Source organism: Telmatherina bonti, assembly GCF_933228915.1.
Source record: "Telmatherina bonti genome assembly, chromosome: 22".
NCBI lineage: Eukaryota > Metazoa > Chordata > Actinopteri > Atheriniformes > Telmatherinidae > Telmatherina > Telmatherina bonti.
Window position 1 is genome coordinate 21,045,290 of NC_136631.1, and position 20,127 is coordinate 21,065,416.

General features: G+C 40.9%; 1 protein-coding gene across 1 annotated transcript in view; it reads left to right on the top strand.

The window, feature by feature from the left end:
- The window catches only part of msrab (methionine sulfoxide reductase Ab), a 32,775-nt gene that overhangs the window by 4,863 nt on the left and 7,785 nt on the right, over window positions 1-20,127 (top strand). The window contains exons 2-5 of the mRNA XM_079262032.1: window positions 1,326-1,394; window positions 1,562-1,681; window positions 5,538-5,642; window positions 17,832-17,938. Of these exons, the coding sequence (XP_079118158.1) occupies window positions 1,326-1,394; window positions 1,562-1,681; window positions 5,538-5,642; window positions 17,832-17,938 (401 nt within the window). The remainder of the gene's footprint in view (window positions 1-1,325; window positions 1,395-1,561; window positions 1,682-5,537; window positions 5,643-17,831; window positions 17,939-20,127) is intronic.

Genomic DNA, 20,127 nt, shown 5'->3' on the forward strand with positions numbered 1-20,127 from the left:
ACCACTTTTTAAGTCAGAAAATGCAGCCAGCACAGTCACTGACACGGATATCCTTTGATTGCAGCTGACTGCGCCCGTGAACATGACCTGGCAGTGCCAAATAACCTGCTGCTAAAAGACAGAACTGTGGCACAACAGGAGGGCAGGAAGCAACTGCCTGAGGGCAACCAGGCCTCTGTGACATTTTAGTCCTTTATGCCTCTTCAATCTGTTACTGCACATGAAAACCAAACAGTTTTGTAAGATATCAAATAAATGCCTTTACACACAGATGGGTATTATCAGCTCAAGTGTTACAGCGCTTTTATTTATTTTTATTTATTCGGTTTTTTTGCTTCCTTTATTCTTCAAAGAACTTTATCTTCAGGGCTCCAGCATGGCCAAACAGTTTCTTTTAGTGCATGTGTGCAGTCTGGCTTTATGATAATCTCTTTAAGTCTGACATAAACTCCAGGTAGCTGCTGGCCTTTGGCCTTTTGTCACAGTAAAGGATCATCCCGGCCCTGTCTAGGAAATAAACCATTTTGTCTGTATCAGATTAGTGATTGTTTGTATTTAGGCCAGTGTCACACACAACATCTCTCTGCTGCCAGTGAGCAATCACACATAAAACTTCCAGCTAGCATCCATTATTGGTATATGCCTAAGCGCTCGGTGTGTGCTGTGGCTTGTTTATCAGTAGGCTAATATTAGTGGTTGCAGTGCAAACCAGCCTTGCTTAGTGCAGATTTGCACGCTAAGTCACCTCAGTCTTCTTAAACCCTAATCCTCCTGACACATCTGTGGGCTACACACACATACATACACATACACTTCCTTTTTAGCGCTCTAATTCCATGCAGCACAGTAGGGAGTGGAGTGCCAACTCTCAGCACTCCAGTTTGTTTTACTTATCGGGTATTTTTAACGTGATAAAGATTAAGACAGTATTGTATCTACTTGCATATCTACCCATCTGAGGTTGTACAGTCGCATGCCTCTCTGTGTTGCAGACACCCAGTGGGGCAAGCTGAACATTAAACACATTTAACATACATTGGAGTAAGACTGAGATCCAGAGTTAACCGCTTCAGAATGCCTAATGGTGTGTATTGAGGAGGAGACAGCAGGGAGGGTCAGAATGGCAATCAAAGCTGTGTAATCTCTTAAATGTCTTCCTGCACAGAGGCCTCTGGCTCTGATCCGCCAGCCTGGGTCAACCTGTAACAAAGTGAGGACCTATGAGGCCAACTTGAAGCTGCTAATAGGCCTCTTTACTCACATACTGTCATTATGTTGCAGTGTTATGATCTGACAGCATATTTCCTCACTGTTTCCCCTCACAGACAAGCATGCAGTCAATGGGAATCCCACTGTGGAGCCTTTCCCAGAAGGCATGGAGACCATCATGTTTGGTAAGATGGCATAGTCACAGTCTTTAAACAAAAAAAAAAAGGAATACCCAAATCCTCTGTTACACATATAAAGATTTTATAACATGTTATGACATGTTGGTTTGACTGTAGGTAGTGCCACAATACAAAAGCCCTGACTGTGCATGCGTTTATGTGTGCATATCCAGGTATGGGCTGTTTCTGGGGAGCTGAGAAGCTTTTTTGGCGGCTTCCAGGAGTCTTCTCCACGCAGGTGGGCTTCGCCGGCGGTTTTACCCTCAACCCCACTTACGAAGAGGTCTGCTCAGGTACTGCTCCTCACACATTTTCATGTGTCCAAACCTCACACTTTCGTTCATATGAATGACTTCCCCTTGAGCAAATGAAGTGTGTTGGCAGGGCATAAGACAGTTTGTTGAGTTTGGGTTAAAAAGAGCAAAAATGCAAAGGATAGAGAAAGAAATGCAGATTTTTTTTTTTTTTCAAGCGCAGCTCTCTCATCCTCTTGCCTCTTCCCTTTATCTGCAGTCAACTACTCAGAATGCACTGCTCCAGATGGGCTGCACCCCACCTCCCCCCTATCCCCCCCCCCCAATGACCTACTTGTAAGGATTGGGCTCTGTACTGTGCTGTACTGCGGCGTTTCTACCAACAGAGGTTAATGTGTATGAAACGTCAGAAATGGGCTTTTTTCCCAGAGAATGTGATTTGGCAAACATGATGCTGAAATCACAAGTACCGATTCTGTCTGTTTGCTGTCAAAAAATGTTGAAAATATTTGGCCGCTTGTCTCTTTCCATTTTCCTCATCACTGCAATCAAATAGTTTTATGTAGAGTTGATGTATAATTCAAGTGAAGATGTCTGGCTGCGCTCTGCTCTCGTGTTCTAGGAGTCATGAGCTGTTAGTTTGGGGTTTCTCCATTTTTTTTCTTTTGTGAGCACATCATTCCAGGAGTCAAGGTGCATGAGCACGCACAGAGAGGACTGGAAGGATGCTTTGGGATCGGCTGGCAGATCTTCTGAGCAGCCGATCCCAAAGCATCATTTCTGTCAGTAGCCTCCCAGTTCCTGTTTTTTTCATCTGCTCCCCAGCAACAAGATACTCAGCTGTGGTGGAAGACAGAGATGGAAACGGATGACAGAAAAACAGAGTTTGAGTGCTGCAGCAAGTGAGGGAATGGTCAAATAAACTTTTGAGGGGGAAATAAAAATTTGAGGAAAAAAAAAAAAAGTGCAAGAAAAGAATGGTTACCTGTCCATCGGCTGAGGGAGCGCAGGTGTCGCTCCAGTGGCCATGACGGAGCAGAACACTGCGACGGCATGAGACCGAGGAGCTGTCAACACAGCCAAGGCAGGACGGACAGATAGACAGACAGAAGGAGTAGGATGATGGAACTGTCAGAGGAGACAGGAGAAGGATAGAAGGACAGGCAGATAGGTGGACGGTTTGACATGCCAAAACAGGAGAGGTTGAGATGCAGTCAAATTTGGCTTGAAGACAGATGTATACAGACAGCTGAGTGTGAAGAGAGATTGATGTTATAATCAGTCAGCATATTTCAGCTCATCTAATTAGCAGCACAAACGCAGACCCAGTGCTGGAGCTGCATTGTTTTCTGCCCCTGCGCTAAAATGTTTCCACCTCAACCCAGATTTCAAAGAACTTTGCATCAAGTTTCCCATAGAAATAAGTTAACAGCTGACTTTTTGGTTTAAACAGTAGGGTCACGCTTACATTACTGAACATGTTAACTTCACTTAGTTTTATTGAAAACGATCTCTTCATGCTGTGAGCTCCTTTTGAAGCAAATAGGGTTTTAATATATGTATGTTGCTGAAACAGAGAAAGGTGTTTGTGCTTTTTACTGTTTAATTGCTTTAGCTTTGCACCCCACTGCCGCCAGATCTAAGAAATATCAGAAACCAGTTCAAATGAATGTAAATGGCCATTCTGCAATGGCAGAGATTCAGAGCTGATGTATGAACATCAAAGCCTCTTAGCAGAAAAGTAAAAGCTCTAGACAACAGTTTTGACTGTTGCTGGTTATGCAAGTGTTACTAAAGGTGATTTTAAGCATTTTAATTGGTATCCAGTGCTGCATCACTCATTGCTGTTTCGATGAGCTGGGGAAAGTCAGACCATAAAAGGGCAAAAGGATAGTATGTTGATTTGTGAAGCTGTGAGCACCCAGAAGGCTGTTCACCATCCTGAATGGTCCTTCAGCCAAACATTGAATTTTCTACCTGCTTTAGTGGTGCTGATCTTTGTTACTTCTCAGCCTTTCACCCCCTTCATGTGGGACAAGCTCGGTGAATCAGGGCATAAAGTCACTATTTTTCCAACAGGTTTTGACAGGGACTTTTGCTCCAACTGAATTTTCTGCTTTCTGCTGTTCTTGTTGATACCCCTGCACCTGGACTACCAGTCTACAACTAACCTCAGTCTGCAAGGAACTCAGGATATATGCAGTCCCTTATGTGTGGTTTCTGCTTAAAAAAAAAAAAAAAAATATATATATATATATATATATATATATATATATATATATATATATATGTGTATACTTTCATATTTCCACTCTTGCATAAAACAAAAATATGAGCAGTTGTGGATCTGCCATGTTTATTCAACATGAGATGTTCCTTTAATGTGTGATCTTGCTTTTAAATTTCAGTGTACTGGTTGAAATCAAAAAAGAAAATGTTCAAAAGTGAAAATCCAGATAAATCTGAATTAAGTTTGAGGCTTTTCAAAAAGGCTCAATTGAATTAGCTGTCTTTTTTTTAATGTTGTTAGCTATCCAGGAATATGAGCAAAACTTATTGAACTGTTAATGAGTTGATCTCAATAACTATGGCTGCAAAACAAGCCCAGATAATCATCTCTCCACCTCCATGCTTCAAAGTTTGGGATAAGGTGCTTGTGCTGATAAACTATTTTGTTCTCTCCAAACCTGCTGCTGTGCATCATAATAATTTATCTTTAATTTGGTATTATCTGGTTAAAGTACTATGTTCCAGATCTTATCTGGTTTGTTCAGATGTAACTTTGCAAACCTAAGCTGTGCTGTCACGTTCTCTTTAGATGAACTATTTTCCACTTGTCGACCCTAAAAAAGGCCATACTTTTTAAACATTTTTTAAACTGTACTGTCATGAACTTCACCATTTAACACAAACCCTTAGAGTCTGATGCATTGCTTCGGTTTCATGTTTTTTTCTGAGCATGGCCCAGCCTGAACAGCTGAAAAAACACTTTTCACTTCACACTTTAAAAAAAAAAAAAAAAAAAAGCTTTTAACTCTTCCTAAATCGAGAAGCAGTTTTATTATTTCTCTAAGATTAGTATGTCTGTCATTTCTTGGCACACACCTGAATGCTCCAGAAAAAACACACTTCGGCCAAAACGGCTGCTTTTATAAAGGTGCTCACACAGGATCCATTTTTCAGATGCATTTGATCAGCCACGCATAGCTGCGCTTTTGTTTTTTTTCTTTCTACAAAAGTTTAGATTTTTTTTAAAAAACTGAGCTGATTTTAATAAATAATTACAAAACAATAAATACGGTGTATTAATTATCTCAGGTTGAATTTACTTCATTTTTAGATCTGCAACAAAACAGATTAATTTTTTTATTATTACATCCTGACACATAAAGCCTCAGACCTGAACCTTTTCCACACGGCTGCATGTTTCTGAGCAGCTTGAGAACACCTGCAGGCTGTTCAATGAAGGTTCGGGGACCTGGCAGTTGGAAACATGACTTAATGTCTGTGAGCTTTTGGATAACTTCACCATAAGCTTCAGCCACTTCTGTGCCTTTTTTTCTCTCTCTCTCTCTCTCCCTCCCTGTCTGCACCTCTCCCTGTCAGTTTCTTCCTGATAATGCCATGAGCAATAACGTGGCTCAGAGTGGATTCAACCACAATCCCTTCTACCTGTGGCACATGAACTCATTGACACGAACATGCGCCATGAAGACATGCTTTTTCTGTTTCATTTTTTGCAGTGTTCAACCGGCAACTGCTTTCATTTATACATTAAACTGTTGTGTTAAGTGTTTACTCTGTAAGAAAACAGCGTAGAATGAGGAAACTGGAGGAAAAAATAGATCAAATCTACTCAATATTTATTAATGCAAGTTTGCCATTTTCTTTTCAGGTCTGACAGGCCACACCGAGGTGGTGAGGGTTGTCTTCTCCCCTCAAGACATCAGCCTTGAAGAGCTGCTCAAACACTTCTGGGAGAACCACGACCCAACACAAGGTAGCAGCGCACTTGCACACAAACCCCAAAGTTGCCCTCAAATAAGTCCCATCCCAAGGGGCACAAAGTTTATTAGAGCAGAAGGATGATGCCCAGGGATGTGCCTATGTGCGTATTGTGATGGGGGAGGTCTCATGGGTTTAAGTCAACGCCAGACAGTGTTAATGTGTCTGAGATCCAGCCATCCATGGAGGAACACACCAGTGTGGTGCACGTTCAAGCCCCAATTGTGAGAAAGTCTCTGAGCATGTGCACAGCATGTACTCTGAACCATCTTTTTACTATTAAGTTCACATATTATAATAGTAAACTTGATTTTTCTAGGTTGAATGATGTCTGTGGATTTTTCATTTTGTTGTACTTCAGTCCCTTGAAATTGTTAGTCACAGGAATCCAGCGCATTTTTACAAACTTGGCTGCAGTGGCGTAACGCTTCACCTAATTAATTCAAATGTTTGGCTTTTGATGCATATTCCTGCACCACTCTATAAAGCATGCCGCATATTTACCACCCACACATGCACACACACATGCACACACACATGCACACACAGCAACCACAAAATCCCATCCCCCCCCAAAAAAACCCATCTCTCCATCTCTTCAAGTCTGTTGCTCTCTTGTTTTCTGTGCTCACTGGAGGAGGTGATGTAAGAACATTAATGCATCAGGAGGACACATGGAGGGTGCGTGTGCATGTATGTGAGAGAGGGAAAGGACGGGCAAAGTGGTACTCTGCTCACTCAGATTGAATGCAGGGAGGGGTATGACAAGTTGGGAAGAGATGGATCAAAGATTCATAGGCCCAATTTCCAGCTTTAAAACAAACACGCAAGGCACAGTCAGCGACGCTGGCCGTGCCACTCCTGTCATGCCTTTTGCATCTGTCATGACTGCATCTGTGTGACCTAAATACACCAGAATATCAGCCATGTTTTCCCACTTCTTACCACTGCTTGTATAAATGCATGCATGAGCCGACTGGCGAAGTATTCCGTTGGAGGTTGGCTCATGAAAGGAGGCAGAGGAAGAAGAGACGTTTGAAGTTAATCTGAGAATCACATCCTCCCGATGAGGAAAGATTCATCCCCTGCTCGCTGTTGTCGGGAGCAGAGATGCGTCTCACTACGGGTAAAGGCGCAAGCAGAGTTGAGCCGACATGCCAGAGGACAGAGGCAGTGAGGCCAAAAGAGTAGTCATACATTTCCCCTGACTCACCGCCTTGTCTCATCTCATCTTTTATTAATAGCATACAGCGTATTGTCTTTGCACACTGCTTTATATATATATATATATATATATATATATATATATATATATATATATATATATATATATATGTATGTGTGTGTGTGTTTTATTATTTTCAGGAGTGTTGCTTCTTGTGCGAATCCTTGCCGGTTCTCTCTTCTCAGATTCGGGGTTCACGCATAGCAGAATTTCTTCTGATTTGACAAATGCAGCGTGGAGTTGTGGAAAGGGGCCCGTTGGCTGTGCCTTCACGCATGCTTAAACTCCAATTTATTCTGTCCACCTTAGAGCTGGGCTTAAAAGAGAATAGAGAAATTAGGCAAGTTTGTTCTTTGCCTCTTTAACTTCGCAGATTAACTGAAGATGGAACGCAGAGTCGAGCCGTGGAGCGTGATATTTTCTTGTTTTCTTGACACGCATCAACACGGACTCCAGATTTATTTAATACTCTGCGTTACAGGTGCATATAGAGTTGTATGTAGTACTTCCTTGTAATGTGTTTGTGTGTGTGTGCACATCTGCTAGTGTGTGCATACCCATGTACGTGAGTGTGAGCCTATGTGTTTTGATATCTGTGCCTCCCTGCTTTGCCTCAGTTCAAAAGGGTTTAGTCCCGACAACGTGATGTCGGGCTGCGTCGGCTCAGCCAATCCCGGCCTGGATAGCAACATTAGCAGCCAATCAGAAACTCCCAGCAACCTTTGCTGTGTGCCCTCTTTCCATATTCAGCAACACTAGTCTCAATCTGTTGGCTTCCCTGGGATGTTGCATAACCCCCCCCCCCTTTCATCCATCTCCCCATCCCCCCAATTCAACACGCTTCCATATCATAAGTTTCTTATGTATGTTAAAACACCTCTGCAGTAGCATACCTTCACTCAAGTGCATACTAAAGGCTCAAACACACACAAACTGTTAAAAAAGTGGCTTCAATGTGTCAGAGGGTCACAGCAGCTGTTTGATCATGTTTTAAAAAGATTATTTGCTCTCAGATGCTCACTTTACAATTACAATAACATGCTGCTATTCTTTTACGCACTGCACATTTAAACGCCCTTTTATGATATCCAATAATACTGGATAAAGATTATACACAAGTGCACATAATGCTTTGAGAGCTTGATTTAATTCACAATGAGTGACCATGCACACTTTACAAGCAGAGGGTGCACAGAGCAGCGCAAGTGAAATATCATGTTGTTGCAGAGGCCTGTAGGCCTCATTGTCCTCATCACTCCCTGTTAGAGGATGGAACATCTAATGTGGCCACCCTTTCACTGTGCCATCTTGTCACTTTTACACTTTTTTTTTTTTTTTTTTTACTTCTATCATCTCCATATCTCTTTATTAAAATGTCTTGAACATTCAAACATCAACGCCACTGTTTCTTTTCACCGTTATTATTCGTTTCTCTCCCCTTCAGTTCCATGCCCTCTCAGATTTCACATTCTTTCCCAGTCTCCCCGACCTCACCTATTTCACCTGCAACCCTCCACCAGCCTTGTCCTCTTTGCAGAGAACAGAGTGAGTGAGCGAACGGCCTGGAGCCCGTCAGTACATCCGCAGCGCAGCACACGGAGTCGGACGCTCCCTGAGGCCATCCGCTCATCATCACACAAACACACTCACATCCACTCACTCCTCTTTTATCTCTTAGTCACTCTCTCCTCCCTCCCTCCCCCTCCCCCTCCCCCTCCCATCTTCGATGCTCTCCCGTCTCTTCCTCCAACTCCCCCCCCCCCACCCCCCCCCACCCCCTTGAGCCGAGCTGCCTTTCATCCTAACAACCAAAGCTTTTCCCCCCTTCTTATTGTTTCCTCCTCATCTCTTTCCCTCTCCTTTGCTTCCCTTTCCCTTACTCCCTTCATCCTCTTTTTTTTTTTTCCCATTTTTTGAGGCCATGCAGTATTTATGGTGTGGGCTGCTGATGCTGCGTCAGTGAACAGGCATCACAGGCGTATGCCGATAGACACAAAAACACAAATGCACAGCTAAAATGGCCGACACAGCTGTCCTCATTTGATAACGTCTGCACGTACGCGCACGCTAACCCTCGTAGGTTAGTGTTGGTGGAGTCGCACAGTAGCAAGAAACATATTTCCGATCTTGTTTTTTTTTAACAGGTTTTAAAGCCAGGGTACTTATTTTTGTTCATTGCAGCGCTGAGCTGAATTTGTCCACATAGCTGTGTGTGTATAAGCTGTGATGTGTTGTTGCTGCTTAGACTTCAGTGTGAATGAATTTTTTTGCAGCTTATGACATAGAAAAACTGACATTTCTCCCTACAACACCTTGCATTTAGCATTTTTAAGGTCAGATCACAAAATGGACATCAATCAAGCTGTTTTCCATCTAGTGGCAGTTAACATTGTGATGGCTGAGAGGAGCATGAATATTCCTTTATATAATATCTTAACCCCAGCTGGCTGCGACACACGCCAATTCCCTGTTGGGGTACCCCCATATTCCCCTGTGTCACTTCATCTCTCAATGTTTGGGGTGCCCCTGCCATCTAAAGCAGCCCCCCTTACCCTCCTCCCACCAGGAGGAGACCTTGACCTCTGACCTGTGGCCTTAGCCACCCCCACACTTCTAATCTGACCTTGTTTCTGTCTTGTGGTTGGCTGATGATGGCGTGCTCATTACCAGGTGTCAGTTATTACACCCTCACACATGGTGGTGTCCTTAATTTATGGAGATTGCGGCACGTGTGCGCACAATGTGGGGGTTGAGCTCCTCGTGTCCGTTGTGTTGTGTTGAAGTGCTGCGTATTCTAACTTTTATTGAAGAAGCTTTATGTTTGTAAAACTACATGCTTGTTGCTTTAAAGTGACTTCTGAAAGTTTTTTTTTTTTTTTTTTTAATCTTTGCTTTAAAATAAAAATACTGATAGAGAAGAACTGGACTGAAGCGGTATTGGAAAGTTAAAAAAATAAAGGGAGGAAGCTGCAAGAAGGAAAAAAAATTTTTTTAGACAAAAATGAAGATAGTTGTGACTTCCTAAATCACAAAGCTTTTCATTTTTGCCTGAGCTTTGACTGCAGACATTTTCAAGCCATGTCCACACAAAGATGAGTTTCGATGTAGCCACTTAAATTTTTCATCTTTTAGACGTTTTGTCCTCATGGAGTCAGCATTTTGGGAGCCTGAAAATTCTAATACTTCATGCTGCGGCTACATTCACACAGTAATGAAGCTGTTTTTAAAAACTTTTTCTTTAACATGGGTTTTAATTGGTGTGGTTTTCCAACACAAAGCCACTGAAAACGTTCCAGTATGTTTTCCCGACAGGCGAGAGGAACTACAATGCATGACCCAGGCCATGTCCACATAGAGACAAGTTCAGAATATCGCCTTAAGTTAAGTTTGCAAAGTATCATTTGGACAATACGCATAACATTTAGGAGCCCGAAAGTACAAATGTTTGAAAATGAGTCCCAAAGCATATACCTTTTAACTCACCACAATTTTGTTTGCATGTGCATGTTTATAAGCTATATGTATCTTTCCTGAACAGATGACACCATAGCCCCACCTCTCCCTTAACCCACATGCGCACATCCCACCAACGGCTACAACAAAGGAACGTTACAGTCTTGCATTGATGAGGCTTTTAAAGAAAAATCCACATAAATATCCCATTTTAAACTTGATTTTCTGCCATCTTCATCTATATGCTTGTTGACATTGCACAAGTTTATGTACATGCTTCATGTCTTTTGCACTCTTTAGTAGGGGTGGGAAAATTGAATCGAAAAATTGAATATCAGGATTTTTTGCTTCACAATTTTAAAATTGATTTTTTTTTTTTGTTCTAAAAGTCTTTTTTTCCAAATAAATAAAAATAATCCTTGATAAAAAAAAAAATGTTATTTTTTTTTTTTTTATTGATCTATTTACTTGTCTTTTGGGCATTATAGCAACAGAATGATGGTCTGGCTACTGTGTTGTCTTACTAATTGAAATCAAGAAAAATCAGGAGCAAAAAAAAAAAAGTTTTATACATTTAATCTCCAGAAATCAGCAATATCAAAGAATTGTATGAATCGCAATTTTAAATCGAATCGACACCCAAAAAATTGAAAATCGGAATCGGATTTGAATCAGGACAAAAGCATATTGTCACAGCTCTATTCTTTGGTGTGTATAACAGGCCTGGTGTATGTATACAACAGCATTTTAAGTGGCTTTGTGTGAACAAACACATCTCTCTAAACAATTCCATCTTCATTGAAATCATCTTTAATAAAAATCTGTTAGATCTCTGTATGCATATATCCTTACCCTCAAATTGAGTGTATTGCAAAATAATAACTAATAAAGCATCAGATGCAGAAAATAAAGCCAAATGTGATGTCAAATGATTATTCAAGTGTATAATCGATATTTGTGCTGCATGTCAAATCTTTTTATAGATTTATTTTAAACAAGTTGACTGAAGTGGATTCACAATTCAGGTTGAGGATGTTATAACTTCACAGTTCCTTTTAAATTTGGAGCGGTAAAAAGCTGAATAACATAGTTTTAAATTGATCTTTAAGTTATTCTATAATATTTAAAACAGATTCCAGCATCGCAGATATGCTTGTAGTGAGATCTTGTGAGGGTTTTTATGCAAATATTTTTTTTGCATCATTTACTGAAACTGCTGAGCCGAATATTGTCCAGCTGATATAGGCTGATATAATTTAAGGAACCCAGTTGGGTATGATCTCATCCGGAGTGATTTGTGTACAACAGTAGGGCAAGCTCCACTCGTTAGATTTGGAAGCAGCTAAAAATAAACAGCTAAGGGCCAAAGTCTCAGTGCTCTGACAGCATGCCCAGAACCATGAAATGCTCACGTTAGAGAGAACTGTTCCAGTAAAGTGTGAATAAAACAGAAACTAAAGCTGATCTTGCACATTAACTCTGCAGAATCAGTTCTGAACTCTGTCCACTGCTGTTTGTTCACAGTTGCATTCTCACTAACAGTCTGATTGTGGTAAACTACATGATGTGTCATCCACACATAGACTCATGGTGCAATTCTGATTTGAGATTGCCTCTGTATGTGTTGTGTCACCATCTGACAGCTGGGAGAGCATCACTTTGTTTCCCTGTGTATATTCATGCATGTGTTCACAGTACGTGTGTATGTGTGTGCAGGTAAGCGCATGCGTATCCACTGGGGATGCTCTCACCATCCCAGCTCCGTACTCTGCCTCTGTCTCCAGCGCATCAGGAGCGGCTTACATAAGAACAGGGCAAAAATAGCAGCTGAGAGAGGAGAGCAGGAGAGAGATCTACTGGCACGCACACAGTCGTAATGGGACCGCAGGGCACGGCACAAGCCTGCGTACTATTGCACACACAGCGAACACTTCACTCATCAGGAATTATACTTCATACTTTGTGTTTTTTCCATTAAAAAAAGTCAAAATTACAACTCTATCGATACCAAATAATTGTGTTGGTTTTGGCAGGTGCACAGGACAGAGTTAAATATCTCTCTCGACTTTGATTTAAGTGTATAAAGATGGATCGGGGGGATGTACAAGAAGAAGAAAAACGAAAGTACATTAGATAGTTCATTAGTGCCTACTCTGCTTCACTCTAATTGGTATGCACTGCCAAGTGCAATAACTCTGAATTGACTTCAGATGTTTTTCGGTCATGCTTAGAAGCGTACGAAAAGTCACCAATTATGTAGAAGCTGTTCTTAATTATAGACACTGACAATAACTCGACAGTTGGAAGTTTCTTATTCTTTCTTCTCTGTAATAAAATCGTTATCTTTCTTCTTTCTTTTAGCCTCATTTGCAATCTTTTTTTTTCTTTGTTTTACATGAACACCATTGTTAAATGTTCTTCTTAAATGCCAAAGAAGCAATGGGGGCTCAAACAGACAAGACAAGAAGCTGCCTGCATAAAGCAGCGAAGAGCTGAGGATCATCGCAACGTTTGTAGTTGTTAATGAATAAAGAGTTGCGTGAAAAGATATCACAGAGACTTAGCTGGAGTCAGAACACACATTTACGTTGGAGATGTAGAAAGTTCTTGATTCCTAGGTGCATAGGGATACTAACATTAATAGTTTTCAACCTACACAAAATAGCATTGTAAGTAAAACATGGTGCTATCAACAGCGCTACCTCTGAGAGATAGACGAGAATCGCTAAGGGTCAGTAACCAATAAATAAGTAGATATACTGTGTATCTCTACATATACATATGTCTGCTCGTCAGTTACTTATTATATTTGATTTATGGACATTAAGGCACTTTACCCATCACATTTAACATGAACAGTGTTGTGGTGGCTACTTTAACTCTGGTATTGAGAACATGCAACTTTTTATGCTCAAAAGAGATGCCACTTTTTTTAAAAGTTTAAAATGAATGGGAAATGTTGCTCATTTGAAAATAATAAATGAAAATGCAGCTACGTGCAGTTACATTGAAACTTGGAGATAGAATACATAAACATGCCTCAAAATATTAACCAGTAAGTAAAAAAATGTATTAAATTGGTTCATAACCCCTGTAAAAGTTAACATTATTGATGCTTAAAGCATAAGAAGCATCCTGTTTTTTCTTCTTGCCACTTCAACATAAACTGAAGCACCACTGATTATCTGGCAGTGCGAGCTGACCAGTGTCCCAGAGCCCAACAATCCTATGAACATGTGGTATATAGACTTGTATAAATGATGGTAACAAATAAATTCTGGAAGGAAATAAATGAGCAAGCCACGAGGCAGAAGCCAGAGTAGAAAGGTGAATTAATGCAAATTCCAGCTGCAAGGAGGGAAAAATGTTAGGTTTTAATGCCCAACAGCCAGCTGGGACAAACTGAGTTGAAAATTTTTCCTTCTTTACAAGAGAAATCACTGGAAGAGATTTTACAGAGTAACAAGAAATCTCAGTGGGTTTGAACATAACACAAAGTGTATGCATGCACATTCGTGTCCGCAGGTTTGTGCATGAACGTCTCTTGGAGAGAGTAGCTACTCCCTCTGAGACTTGAGAAACGCCACCAGTGCCCCTCCCACTTTCCCTGATTTTGGCTTCCATTTGTGTTAAAAGGACTACATTAAAATTGTCCAATTTTGGGAGGGAGCAATTAATTAATATTTTCAGCTTCGTGGGCATAGGTCAGTGACCTCTGAAGGCAGTGTGTGCATGTGTGTGTTTGCATACGTGTGACCCCTTGCCCCTCCTCTTCTGTCCACCCCCATTACCCTCTGCTTTCAGAGGCAGGGCTCTCATGCATAATGCAAAGAGAACAGGGAGGCTCTCATTAATAATTACTGCTGCCTTTGATGGATGGAGAAAATAACGAAGGGGGCTGTTAAAAATGGAGAAAGCGAGAAAAGAGACAGCAGAGGCAGGAACCAGAGTTTTCTTTTTTTTTCTTTAGGGGGTGAGGGTATTTGTTGCTTTTAGTTTTGCAGGCTGATTGCATACATGGTAACAGGTAAGGCTGAAATTTTAGGCAATGTTAATATCTTGTGAAGGGAGTAACTCTTACAATGGCAGCTAGATCTCACAGGAACGGCCTTACTACCAACTAGCACTCAAGAGTGTTTGTCCTTTGTGATTTTTACTTATTATATGCAAAATCAAACATTGTTTTCTAGGGATGATGATTTGTTCTCTTGAGCTGTCAAATATTTTGACTGAAATGCAAATTGCAGCAGATATTTCAGGTGTTTCCTCTCATCATGCATATCTTGTCCATATTTGAGCCTGGACATGCATATGCAAGTGTAGCTACATGAGCGAGTGTGTGTGGTTTGGATGGTCACAACCACAGGTCAGGATGGAGGGTCGGTTGAACAGAAAAGCTACAAGAACTTTGCCAGCAGCCAATCACAGTAAAGGCTTTGGTGGGCAGCCAATTGCAGAGTGACTAGGTGGCCTTTGATGGAGGGGCAACCATTAGCCTCGTCAGTGAACAACAGTGCTGGGGGCAAGATGGCCGCCATCCAGCACTGCAGAGATGGAGAGGAAGAGGATGAGAGTAGGGATGTGATGCAGAAGCACAGAGAGACTAATTACTTGAACAGAAGATGACAGAATCAAGTGAAAAATGGAAACAAGAGCTTAGATAATGTATGTTTATATTTATTCACCTTTGTCGATTGTTATATTTCCATTCCAGGTTTGTGGTCTAGTTAGGTGGAGAACGAGTGCGGAAGGCTGAAGACTCAGAAAAACTCAGTGAATACACAGACATGATGAAAGAAACAATCTGGAAAGTTAATTTTTTTTAGCAATATTTAGTTTATTGTATTTTGTTTCTGCTTTGTTTTGGGTTTTTTTAAAGAGCCAGACAGCTGTTTACTTTCGCTTGAACTGCTGTGAAGCCTGTTCCACAAATTTCGTCATTCAAAGGTTCAAAAAATTAAAAAGACTGAATTTTAGGGAAAGAAAGTTCAGCCATGAATCTTTTTCAGTTCCACACTGGAGTCCAGACATTTTGTAGACATGTTCTGAAAAGCCTGCCTGTGAGAATGTCTGCAGCACTCGGTAGGGATTTATTAAGTATTGCATACTTGGATGTGGGAATTCACAGCTGCAGAGAAAGTCCGGGCTCAATTCTCCATCACTGCGATGCATTCATGTCTACTTCTGTTTCTTCCAGCCGCGCATTTTTTTTCTGAACTGCAGTTTTTTCATTGCATTTGTTTTAATTCTACTTAAATACTGACAAGATGGATGCATTTAGGGCCTCAGCATTTTACCCATAACACACTTCTTATTGTGTTTGACTCAGAAGCATGTCGTATTGTGGAGGAAAATATTAAGTAAAGCAAATTCTCTGAGGCAGCAACATTAGTTATTGTGAGTTTATTCAATGTGTGCTGGAAAGCAGGCACTGACTGCTTGTCTGCTCTGATTTGAATGAAGACCAGATGAATGCTTACGGTCGTTATGCTTGAACAGGCTGCGTTGCAGATAGGTTGTGACACTCCATGATGTAAGGTCACATTCAATCTAAAGAGAACAAGATATGCAGATCACTATGTCAGGGAGATGCGTCGGCCTACACTGTCAGTGAAGTTGTTATTCCCCTATGACGTAAATAGAAAGCCAACTGATGACATATTACTTCAAAGGAGAACTTGCAGTATGTTGCATGGCAAAATTAAAGAATATTTTCATGCTTATATGCAAAACAGACTTGATAAGTAGGGACCCAGCTCTTAGAGATTTTAAAATGGCATTACAGTGGTCACAATTGAGTGCTAAATATTTATAAGAATATAAAGAAATGGATGTAGGCGCCGTGACATTAGGCAGTGGTTTAAGGCTGACTGTTTTGAAGACATGGATTCATCTTTTACCTGTTGGCCATTTGATGGTTATATGCCGCTTAAAAGAAGAAACACTTTGCATCCCAGTTGGACAACTAAAGTAATTCATAAAGGAAAGTTGTTGTTTTTTGTTTTTTTTAAGTGCTGGATTTTTTATTTATTTATTTCAAGCAGTGAGATTTGTTAGAATACACATGGCCTAAACTAGCTGTTCAAGAATCTGAAGCTGCCCTGCTTTAAATCAGCAGGTTTCTGTGCAACATCATTAAATTGCCTTTGCTTTATCGGAGGCAAAAATTAGGGCTCTTTTCGGGTTTTTTTTTGACAGATCCAGCAACACTCACTTTATCGCTCATATTGTAAAAATCTGATCCTATCTCATAAAACTTTATTTTTTTATGACTACCCAGTATGTGAATAAATTTTCCCTTAACACCAGACCTCTCCATGAATCCAGTGTATTGGCCTTGCTTTTTCTTATTTATTTTAATGACTGAAGTTGTTGTTATAATTAGAGAAGTTCTATGCTTTATGTAATCATCTGCTCTCTATACCTAAATTTAATAGTTTGATCCATCTTCATTGCTCTCTCTAGCTTCGTTCGAAAGCCCAGCATATGGCAGCAAAGAAAGCTTCTGGGGAAAAAAAAGTGGGGAAACTACCTGCCAAGCACCAAACATAAGAAGGACACTGTGAGCAACTGTCTGATGCAAATAGTGAGACATTATAGTTCTGAAAAGCCAGATATCTCCCTCAGGAGTTGGTAGATAGCAAAACAGAACTGAAAAAGAATCTGAGTGTTCAAACTCAACATTTTTGGACTGGTACGAGCGCAGCTCCACACGGACGCCAGTGCTGCTCTGCCTTTGATGCATGAACAAGCTTGTGTTTGCCAACATGACTTGTATAAGGTGATTAGCTGTCGCTGTTGTTTTTACAGTTGTTTTCTGCCCTAAAGAAGCCAGAAAATGAATTAACTGTGCTATAAATAACTAAATAGGAAAATTGCGTGATTGACACGACGGCAAGATGCAATTACAGAAACAGCTTTAAAATTTGATCGAGGAAATTATGTTACTGCCGGTTAAATGAAAAAGCATATCTGCTAAAACTACAGACAAGCACGCGGAGATCACTGACTGCAGTCCATAATAAAGGCCACAAACAGACAGATGAGGATTTAGAGATAGGTGGACAATAGAATGGCACTCTTCTGTAAAGGGAGGAAACAGAGAGGCATGTCCTAATGCATTCATTCATGCCAGATCTGCTTTGGATTGAAAAGTATCAAGGTGATGGCAGCTGCCTGGCTTTCCAATCAAGGTACGCACAACCTGGGCTTCCTCCAAACACACTGATGCAAAGCTGATGAAAATATTGACAGCGCCACACAGATGACAAAGAAGAGGAAAATGTGCCCACCTACATGTACCCTTATACCTACACACCACAGGCCTCCCTAATGGAAGCCCAAATCTGCTGTGATCTTTGGATTTATGTGGTCTCGTGAATCCCAGATGCAGGATGACATGTTTATGGAATCCCTTTTACATGCAAATTAAAATAGTGTCTGAAATAGTGTTTCGCTTATGTGTGGTTTGACTGTATCTTCTCTCTCTCTCTGTGTTTTATGCAGGCATGAAGCAGCACAACGACCAGGGCACTCAGTATCGCTCAGCTATTTACACATCCAACCCAGCTCAACAGGAGGCTGCATTGAAGAGTAAGGCAGCCTACCAGCAGGTATGAGTGCACACATTCTCCATCACACATGCATGTTCACAAGTAGTGCTTTTTGCATATAAGCAATCCAGGATTGTTGTCCTGAAAGATTATCTTTGATAGTAACAAAACTAGATTTGTCTAAATGAAATTATACAATAAAACCTTTTTTGAACTATTTAGGGAGACCAAACTCAAAGATTTAGTTGTTTCAGTGATTTGAAGAGTTAAAAGCCAGTGCCCAGAGTGGTGACCCCTTCATGCTGCTTTGTTTGACAGAATACAGCTCTATTAGATGATACTCATCTACATCCACTCAGTGAAACCCCTTTTCTTAAGCTGAAAGAGAAGAAGAGGGCTGATAGGTCATTTTAACTGAATTTTAAAGCTCTGTTTTTTAACGGCACACGTGTCCCTCTTTTGTTCTCTCAGTCCATCTGTCCATCCATCCATCCACTCTTTCAGTGATCCCTGTATCTCTCCGGCTTCTTCATGTCCTCTGTTCTCTAAATGGTATTCATGGCTTAGCCAACGAGGGGCAGAGAGGAACAAATTGTCATTGTCATGGAAACTTTGGGCTCCCAGGGTCAGCAGTCATGGACCACAGGGCTGACACATTGCTGTGGCAACAACCTCCCAACCTTGGCCTTGGGCTGGGGTCAGAGGTGAGGGAGGAGTTGCAGCTGGGACCAGAGGAGATGAGAAGATGGGGGAGGAAAACAGTAAACCAGAGAGGCAGGCAGATCAGAGGGTTGTCTCTGACAGGTTATCAACAGACTGTGACCTCACCCCTTTAGGTGTCATATTGTGTCACTCCTATAGTAAATGAGGCAAATAATGGTTTATTTGTTTTAATGCTAATAGTATAACTGTCTTCTGCCTCCAGTTATTGTGCTGCAAAATGGACAAATTGCCTCCAAAACATGATCAAATTAGGCTCTCCTTTGGCTATAAACCTGGATGTGATGCTTTGCAAATGATTCCTCAAATGTCAGTAGAGACTCATCAAAATGCAGTAATTTATTAGAAGTTCTACAAACCAAGATAAGCATTTGTTGACACAAGTTTCCACTCAGGACTGCTGAAGAACAGTGGTAAACCTTTCTTTGCTTCAAACCCATAGACAGAAACATGGGTTTTGTTCATCATCTATTAAAATGTACAGAGGAAATACTATGAGAGTTAAACTGGAGCAAAGCGGATACAATGTGGACAGCAAACTGATAATTAAGTCATTGTAGTAATGGAATATAATTGTAATTATTGGGTTATTATTACATTATATTTTAGTATGAGGCAAATAACTTTCAAGATGACATGCAGATGTTTTAAAAGTAACAGATAAAGCAGATAAAATTAGATTTATATCTGTTTCTGATATGTTTGGCTGATTCGGACTATATATATATATATATATATATATATATATATATATATATATATATATATATATATATATAATGATATGCCTTTTGTCTGAGTTGCATGGTGACATGAACCAATACAAACCAAGTAAAAACAGCACAGAGTGTATGTAGGTTGTATGTTACAGCAGAAGAAGGTTGTCAAATCGAGCATTACTGTATTTTTTACTTTCATGCCAAGAAAGTCTGAGAACCTGAATCCAGTTCCCAGCAGACTCTCACCTAAACAAACTCTGACAAACATCAAGAAATCACTCTTTCCTCCTTTTTCCTTTTTCTCCCCGCCAGCACTGCTGACACTAGCGATCTGTCAAGCACTTTAGAAACACCCCAGTTTCATCTGAGGGCCACTGGGATAGGCTCAAAAGCAGCTGACACGCTCTGAACCAAAATGGCAGCTCTTTGCCCTGAAATGGTTACCGCGCCGCAATGAAGTTGAGGCCCGAGAACGCCTGGATAGAAAACTGCATCACAGCAAAAGCTGAAAGGCTGGCTCACTGTGTGGGGGTCTGGCTTTGCAAAAGTTGGGTTGTGTGTTTATCCTAAAAGGCCAACGCTCGCTGGGAGAGCATCAGCAGAAGTGAACGCATGTTAAGTAGAGTGACAACAGAGGGTGGGTGGAGGCGATCTAAGACGACCAGAGATAAGACAGGCATCGCAAAATCCCGATTCCACCCCACTGCCAGCCCATGACTCACACACATGCTCACATGTACATGCAGACACACACAGACATACATCCACAACATACTGGCACAGCCCAATGAATAATTAACCCATATGAAG